General features: G+C 38.4%; 1 protein-coding gene across 1 annotated transcript in view; it reads left to right on the top strand.

Annotated features, from left to right (window-relative positions):
- Nucleotides 1–5,183: 5,183 nt before the first annotated feature.
- The window catches only part of LOC121930000 (uricase-like), a 48,743-nt gene continuing 44,742 nt past the window's right edge, over nt 5,184–9,184 (top strand). Inside the window, exon 1 of the mRNA XM_042466128.1 lies at nt 5,184–5,300. Within this exon, the coding sequence (XP_042322062.1) occupies nt 5,271–5,300 (30 nt within the window). The 5' untranslated portion in view covers nt 5,184–5,270. The remainder of the gene's footprint in view (nt 5,301–9,184) is intronic.

Raw genomic sequence — 9,184 nt, 5'->3', positions numbered from 1 at the left:
TATTTCAGGGTGTCCCCCTTGTAACATTCTTCTTACTTCAAGACAGCTTCCTTGTTAGTTTGGGCCATTCAAACAACTTTCTTTTTAAATCAGTACAGTCAGAGAATGGGAGGTCATGATCACTGCTTCCACCATTCCTGCTAATTATTTTAAAGCATGCAGCAGCTTTTCCCAATGTACACTGAAGCTATAATTCTGGACACCCTTACAATAACTAGCTCTTTTCCTGCCCTATGAGTTCTGGGATGACACACACTTGAAAAAATGGTTCACCTGTAAAAGAAATACAGGAATCTCTTGTTTTGTTGGTTATTCCCCCCCCCTCCCAATTTTACTAATGCTTAAGCTTTCACAAATGCCTGAAGACTTTGTCTGAGAAACCAGGTTCATAGTGTACATGAAGACTCATGAACAGAGCAAAAGCAAGGATCAAACATTCCTTGGGAAGTGGTGACTGGAATGTATGGGATTTATGTATCTGTAAGCACCATATTTATGGTACTGTGCAGTAAATCCTATTCTGATCTCTGAAATAGCCACTTACGAGAAAGTAGCTACTCCAGAAAGTAGCCACTCCAATCTGTTCTCCTGTCATGCAGAAAGCAGCTGACTGATGTTCTCACCCTGTCCCATGAGCAACAGATGAACAGGGGTATCATTAGGGCATGCATGGGGTTCAGGTGACACCCTAAAGGGGATTGACACCATTGCTTCCAAAACATCTGCTTATTTGCAGAAATGGGCTTTGTGGAGTTTGCCTGCATCCTTTAAAATGCTGAAGAGATAGTGTGACTGGGGGCAAGGCTCAGTGGGAAAAGAAAAGAGAGGCTCAGGGTTTTTGTTTTTTTAAACAATTTTTAATTTTTAAAATATTTTTTAAATTTTCTTTAAAAGCATCATATCTTACCAAATTTACACTTTAATCACATGAAGCAATGCACATGTAAATACATTTAGGCTGTGCATATGATATTGTAATGTAAATGTATTATCTTAATTTTGCTAGTTGTCTATGTCACAATGATTGCCTTTAAATTCAGTGACATACAGGAATTATGATTTATGAGCAACATGAATGCCAAAAACATTTCTAAAGATTCTGTCTGGCGTGGTATGGGAGGAGTTCAATAGGGGCATGACACCATGAGTTACAGCACCAGGTGACACCAACCCTGCAGAGGAACAGACCTCTGTTGACCACTGGCAGCTGCCGCCTGGTAGGTGAGAACTAAGGGACATTCACATTCCCTAACTTGCCCCTAAATGAGGGGATACATTGGGATCATGAATACATAACAGTCACAAGTGGGCAACTCTACATTATGAATTTGTAACTGCCATAGAGGATTCCAGTATTTTTATTAAGTGCCCTTTCAGCCAAGATTTGTACTCTAATGATCTAATGAAAATAAGAGTGGTGTTGCAATTATGAAGGAACTTTATGCACCCATAGCCTTAGGAGCTTTTTTTTTTAACTTAAAAGATTTTTGTGTCTTTAAAAATAATACAGTTTTAACAAAAAGAACCGTACGGCATGATAAAAAGCAATATGTGAAGCAACGGACAACAAAACTAACAGTTTTCTGGCTGCAGAAATGAATGATTCTGGATTTTGTTCCCGACGTGTGAAAGTGTTTGCCTCTCCCAGCCTGCCTGGGTTTTGATTTGAGATATGTGTGCTACTTTTAAAACAGTTTTCAAAGCCATAACTGAGGGAGAATACCCATTGACTGTAAAATTTGTTCCAGGAAAGCTTGTGCATCATGAAAGAACCTGACACTAATAGCAGAATGATGCATGTTTAAGTTCATTAAAATCAGTGAGCTTAAGTGCATCTAGCTATGTTGTGGGTTGTGGTCACTTTCTGAAAAATCTATGTGCACTACCATTTTATCATTATCTTTGCATGTGTTTTCATATACAAGACATCCATTACTTTGAAATATAATAAAAAAAGGCAACATGCCTTGTTCTTTGATGTCTTCAGAGACTGCATCCTATTCCTCTTTTACTGTTGTAAAATTACAGAAGCCTTAAGGAAGGGGGAAATGGCAAAAAATACGTAAGCTGCAGTCCTTATGTCAGATTGTTGGAGGTTGATAGGAATGATCAAAGTTTGGGGAAATGACATTTTTCAGTTGCAGCTCTCTGGGCTCATGCTGCCTGGGAGGTTATGAGAGCTGTAGTGCAAACCAGTAATATCTCCAAAGGTCTGTGGTTGATAGGATTTCTTTGTCTGAGGGAGTAGAGATTCACCCTCATAAATCTGACATGCTTCTTGCATTCTAGCATTGGGCATCACAATACTGCATCTACACTGCAGAATTAATGCAGTGCTCTAAGTGCCATGAGTCAATGCCATGGAATTATGAGATTTATAGTTTTGTTAGATACATTTAACCTTCAGTGTCAGAGAGCTCTGGTGCCACAATAAACTACCAAACCCAGGATTCCATAGGATGGAGCCATGACAGTTAAAGTGGTGTCAAACTGCTCTAATTCTGCAGTGTGGCAGCAGCCTTTGTCAGAGCTGTCCCCCATGAAGGGCAGGGTTACCTTCAACAGAATGCTCTTACAAACTTTGGATTGGATATAGAGTTAGACATAACTTCAAGAAGACCATAACAATCAATAATAATTAATCATTACTGATTTAAGTTACACAGATTTTAAATGAGTTTACTCTAAGTAGGGCTGCATCAAACTCCAGTTCATTATTAATTCACAAGTGGGGCCTGCAGCAACATGAAGCATGGATTGCTCCTATTCCAAGTTCCACTTTGCCAGTCAGCTATGCCCTTCTCCAGAATATGCCATTCAATTCTCACCGGGTTTTCTAAGATGATTAAACTTCTCAACTGTCAAATTTCTGGTTTTAGCCCAGAATGAGAGGGAATATGGTTAAACAGAGTCATACTCAACAAGGTCTGTTTTTTGTTTTTTTACTATTCATCTATCTATATGTAAAGAATTAAACGATTAAAAATAGTTATGAAACACAGATTTCCTGACCAAACATTCCTATATTGGAATGAAAAGTCTTGCAAAACATTGTGTAACAATGCACAACAACCAACGCCTGATGTAAGTTTTGCCTGCCATGTAGTCAGTATAATTAAAGCATGAAAAAAAATCTCCTTTCCCTACTCTTTGAAGACAGTCTATGTCAGTTTATTTTTTAAGACTTCTGTATCATTAAAATTATATTCTCCAAATATTTATTTATTCATTTATTCAAATATATCCCACCCTATATCTAAAGATCTAAGAGTGGTTTACAATAACTTCAGCTTAAAACAAGAAATAATTACAAAAGTTTTTTTTAATTAAAATATATATTGAATTATTACTCCATTAATAAAAAGACAATATAAAACCTATTAAAACAATCTTGATTCATAAAAGGTATGCAACCTGAATATAATCTTTGGCCCAAAGGCTTTAATAAAAAGCCAGGTTTTAATATGGCATAGAAATAATTCCAAAGTTAGTGCTAATTGAGCTTCTGGGGGAAGGCAGTTTTGAAACTGGGGTGCCACCACAGAAAAGGCCTTCTCCCATGTCCTCCCATAATGTATTTCCCCTGCTGATGGGCATGGAGGAGGGTCCCTCCAATAGATCTCAATACCAATCCATATGAAATGAAAACATACCACTCCTACGCAAGAGGAAAACATCTCACACACACTCACATTCACACACATTGTTTTCAGTGTTCTGTGTTGCTCAGAATTTGGCTCCAGATATTTTCCCAGATGTCTACATCTGCTTTTAGGGATGCCTGAGGGGGTACTTAGAAGAAGGATTGTTTACGTACATGTCAGTTATGCTAGATTCTGAAGTCCTACCAGTAGAATCCTTTCACTGGTTGCAACCCTTCCCTCCCCTGTCTCCCAAATTCCTTATACTTTAAATATTATAATAAAAAATTACTTATTTGCACAACTGCACAGTTCAAATGCCTTTCCATTCATACTTATGCATTTGAAGAACATTGTTCATCAACAGGACTGTGGAGCACACCAGCCATACTGATAGCATGTCATCATCATCATCATCATTTCAAGATGCATTTGCACCAGCTGTGGGTGGCGGGATACAGGAATTTCCTCCCCTGAATGCTGCCCCACCAGACCCTTCAGTCCCCAAATTTCTACTTATTGCAGGAACTTAAAACTTCAGCTGAGCATTTAGAAATAATGTTTAGGGATCCAAAGAAAAGGGGCAGGCAAAGTGACCGTGTGAATATCATCACAATAAATTTAAGAGTTCTAAGTGTGAACGGTCTTCAGAGTCTCACTCTCTGCAGTGCTAGGAATTTGGGAACTGAAGGAAAATTTCATTAGGAAGCAGAATTTTTATTCATTTCATTTTGCCTTCCTCCCTGCAGGGCTATGCAGGGTTTTTAAAAATTCTTTAAAAACATAACATCTTACCAAATGAGCACTTCAACTACGTGAAACTATGTACACGTAAATACATTTAAGTTGTGCATATGATATTGTAATTTAAAGATACACTTTTCATTCTGTTAATTGCTTATGTCACAGCTATTGCCATTACATTCCGTGATATACGGAAATTTCAATTTATGAGTAATATTAGTATGAAAAACATTACTAAGGATTCTGTATGGTGTGGTATGGGAGGAGGTCAAAAGGGGGAGTGACACCATAAGTTACTATACTGGGTGACCCCAACCCTAGTGCCTGCCTGTAGCTACACCCCTGATGTGCACCATTACTGTAAATCACTTTGAGCTGGAGAGCACCAACTTTATTATGGAAGCCAGCCATTTATGAGAAGATCTTTTAGGCTGTGAAGAACATTTTCCAGCCCCTGGGGCACCACTGTAAGAACAGTCTGGCCCCTGTTCACATCCGTAGTGTGAATGTATGCTGTTAATTTATGTTAAGGATAGAATTTATTTCATTCTAGGAAATTGTTTAGCCTTTGAAGTCCTGCTACCATTCACATGTATGGTAAATTCCCCTAAGGAACCATCTGGTTGCTTCTCTACTTCCATTGTCATTACATGTACCCCCCCTCCCCATGTGCTTCATTAAAATTTCTGCCTGTAGCAGAAAAAAATGCAATGCAGTTGAATTAATTGTGCAATGTTTACTTCTGTCAGGCCAACCCCTCAATCATTGCTCCACCTTACACATTATGAAGATGACACCTTTTTATAAAGCACCAGGAGCAAGAGCTGTAGCCAGCAGTCGGTGTGAGTCGCTATTACTTTCCTGTACCATCTCCAAAAAGTGAAAATGCAGAGGCCTACAGGATGCCATGTTTCTGTAAGTCTAAATTCACACTTTTTAAAAATGTTGTGAAGTGGGAAGATGAGCACATTTACCCTTGAACACAGAGATGTGCTTCACACTGGTGCTAGGCGAATTTTATTCTTAGTGCTTGACACAATATGTGTGTGTATCTATATCTATCTATCTGTATATGTATAAAAACATATGTGGCTTATGGAATATTAAACTTTGACTCCAATGAAGCTGTTGTTTTGTGTGTGAGTGTAGCTTTCAGCTTAGAATGGTAAGCACTTTGAGATGTTATTAGCGATCGCATGTGTTTGTTATCTTAAAAATCTTTCCATCCTAATTTTCAAATTATTAAGGTTTTCCTTAATGGAGTGTTTAGAACAGGGACGGATCAATCTATTTCCAGCATGTGTCATTTTCACATGTGTTCATTTGGAACTCCATTCCATCCAATTTCAGCATTAATGTGTATTTTTTGGTTTGTTTTTTAAAAAACAAAAAAACCTTTGAACACATTTTGCTTCAAAATATAAATTTCTAAACATGCTATTAAAGTATAGATTTGTAAACGTATTTTATCCTAAAGTGTATTTAGTACATTTTGTGAGTCTATAAGAATACCACAAAATTTAGAGAGCAGTAAAATCCAATGGATAATTGCTTTCCAATTGGCCCATTAGTTCATAAACTGTGGATCAGGTTTCTGTGCTTCAAAATGCAGAGTGAACAAAATTCTTGAGCACCCTCAGTTCTGAGTAGTGCTTTCTTAAGCTATTATTCATGAGATGTGTATTTTGTAATGCTGTTGTTCAGATCCTATGGGAGCTTTTGCCATTAACTTCACGTTATGGATGTCTTACTGGTCACCAGTAGCTTTACTTTAGGCATCATCCCTGCTCTGTGCCATGAGCATGAATGGCATAAATTTCATGTTCATGTTCTGTGTTTAATGTTAGGATTCTATACAATGTAATTATGACTAATTTTTAGAAACATAATTGTAAATATAATGTAAACCAATAACAAAAGGCAAATTGAAAGATCTTGTAGGCAATCATTCATGAGTTAGAAGTCACAGTAGTCCTCCCCGCTCAGCATATCAGCAGAAGTTAAGATGCATCAAACATACAATTCTTGGACGGGAAGTGATTGCTTATTAGAAGAATTTCTATTGGCATACCAAAGTGCCACATAGAGTGGAAGGAATCTGGTTTGACGAAACACTTGGGATAGGCACATTTGCTATGCAAATTTTTCTAATAAAGAAAGTTGCCAGGCACACTGGTACTAGGAATGTACACATCTTGGTTTTAGAAAATTAAGTGATGGAATATCTCCATGTAAGCAGCCATAAGTAGGAAGGTAATGATTCCTTTATGCAGGAGATCCTCCTTTTTATCATCCACTGTAGTCAAAAGAGAAAATCTAAAGTCAAAGGATCTCTATATTGTCTTTTTAAAGAGAGGTCTGAATAAACCTAGTATCCCAAACTGGGCAGCTACCTTATGAATCAATCATTTATAATAAAGAAAGGATGGGTGACTATCCATTTTCTGGGGGCTGTAAATGCCACTCACCAGACTTCAGTGACTCACTCCCAACTGTGTCCCATCCTTTAAAAAAAAATCTTTAAAATGTTGTAAAACTCAGACATTTCCTCAGGCTCTCTATGGGATATGGAAAGTTATTGGAGAATAAGTTTGTCGTGGTTATAGGCCCCTTGGCCTCCTGTTTCATTAGTGAATAAATTAATTACTTTGGGTTTCAACTTCCACTTTGTTTCTTGGTTTAAAAAAAAGGTCTAAAACAAGCCAGCTTCCCCCAAAATACACTTCAGAATTGCCCCCTATCCCCCAGGGCCTCCATGTTGCCCATGGGCCACACCTTTTCCCACCTCTGTAATAGAACCTATTTTCCCAACCTGCAACTTCCAGATGCATCGGACTACAGTTCCTACCATCCCCACATCAAAGACTAGGTGTTTTGTAGGTACTGTATAATGGTGTTTGAGTGACAAAAGTGCCAATTTTGTGAATCAGTTTCAATCCCCCCACCAAGTTTAGTTAAAATATTTAAATTGGGATGGGCAACTTCTGCCTGAAGGACCTAGTTTCAACATCACCCTCCCCTACTGATCCCTATATGTTTTACTTGTAGGCTTCTTAGGGGTGTCTGGTTGGCTACGGAAAAAAGATGTTAGCTAGATGAGCTGATTCATCAGGAAACTTGTTATGCAAAGTCGAGATGAGCAAAAGGATGCATGTAGCCCCCAATGACACTGAACACTGACAAAGCAGATCTTCCATTCCTGGAGGTGTCCAAGATCAGTAGTTTTGTTTTACATAAAAAGCAAAATATATGAAACGCTACTTTCAGAACATAATAAGACAAAAGAAGTCAGCTCAGAATAAATTAATACTATAACAGTTTGCAGTCGTACAAATTCTAATCTGCTGCTGCTATATCAAGCAACCCCAAATTGTAGGCACAACAGATTAGCTGCCATAAGCATGCATTCTCAAGTTAAATCTAAGAATTTGTGATGCTCTTTTCTGGCCCATGTGTTTGATGTTGAGATCCTTCCCTTCTGTATTTGTTTGTTTGATGGGGCCAGTGGTCCCAACCCCTTGCAGAAAAATGTCCAAAATGTAAAAGCAGAAGTCACTTCCAGTTTTAGTTTAATAGTTTTGGAGCATTTTTTTTCAGCTGAGTGCAGCCTACAGAGAATCCTGGATTTCAAAAACCTGTCCCCTGACTTCCTCTATTTGCCCATTAATCTTCTATTGCAATAGTATTCCATTCAATTTATTATGTAAAAATATACTGCAGCATATAAATGAAATATGTTTTAGATGATCTTTGAAATGGATATTATGTTGGACTAACCATCAAGGCTTGCATAAATAAGTGCATTTTTAAGTAGTGTATAAAGCTAAGAATTTTGGAACATGTTGATTTTCTAGGGTCAGAGCATTTCACATAGAAAGTGCCACCACACTAAGTACTCTGCTCTGAGTGGCTGCCAAGTGAATCTCAGGACGGGAGCAAGAGGCCACTACCAAGACCAAATGGATCTATATGGGAGAATGCAATGCACTAGATAACTCATTCCCAAGTTGCTTAGGGCTTTATAGACTAACAGCCAAACCTTAAAGCTGGACCAGTAGCAAATAGGCAGCCTATTATCACAATTGTCATTATTATATTTTAATATACCCGTATTTTCCGGCGTATAAGACGACTGGGCGTACAAGACGGCCCCCAACTTTTCCAGTTAAAATATAGAGTTTGGGATATACTCACCGTATAAGACTACCCCTCTTCCAACGCACACCAAATAAAAATTAAAAAACATCAGATTTGATTTCAATATGGTAATTTTAATTCAAATGCTTATGACAGGCAGGTACTTAGCAGGAAAACTTGTTGTGTACAAAGCCTGCTTGGATTGGTCAGCTCTCCCTGCCTGCCCAGCCCTCCCTGTCTCCAAGATTTTCTTCTACCGTACTTGTACAGCGCCGCCCTTGCTGCTTTCATATGGTCACCACATATGGAGGGTATGCGGCCACTGCCGTTTTTGAGCTCCCCCCACCATATGCAGCGACCGGAGATTCTCCATTCCGGCTCGGAAGTTTCAGCCCTATAAGACAACACCCGGCGTATAAGACGACCCCTGACTTTTGAGAACATTTTCCTGGGTTAAAAAGTAGTCTTATACGCCAGAAAATACAGTAATAGAATCATGGAATCACACAGTTGGAAGCGACCTCAATGCCATGCCAATGTCAGAATAGTATTCCATTCCCAAGGAGGTGGCCACCTAACCTCTGTTTAAAAACCTCCAATAAAGATGAGGCCACCACCTTTTAAGGGTAGTCTCTTCGACAGATCAAACAAACATCAGTTTT

The sequence above is a fragment of the Sceloporus undulatus genome, chromosome 4 (assembly GCF_019175285.1).
Source record: "Sceloporus undulatus isolate JIND9_A2432 ecotype Alabama chromosome 4, SceUnd_v1.1, whole genome shotgun sequence".
Classification (NCBI taxonomy): Eukaryota; Metazoa; Chordata; class Lepidosauria; order Squamata; family Phrynosomatidae; genus Sceloporus; species Sceloporus undulatus.
Note: the sequence above shows the minus strand (reverse complement) of the source record. Positions and strands in the feature narration are given on the sequence as shown.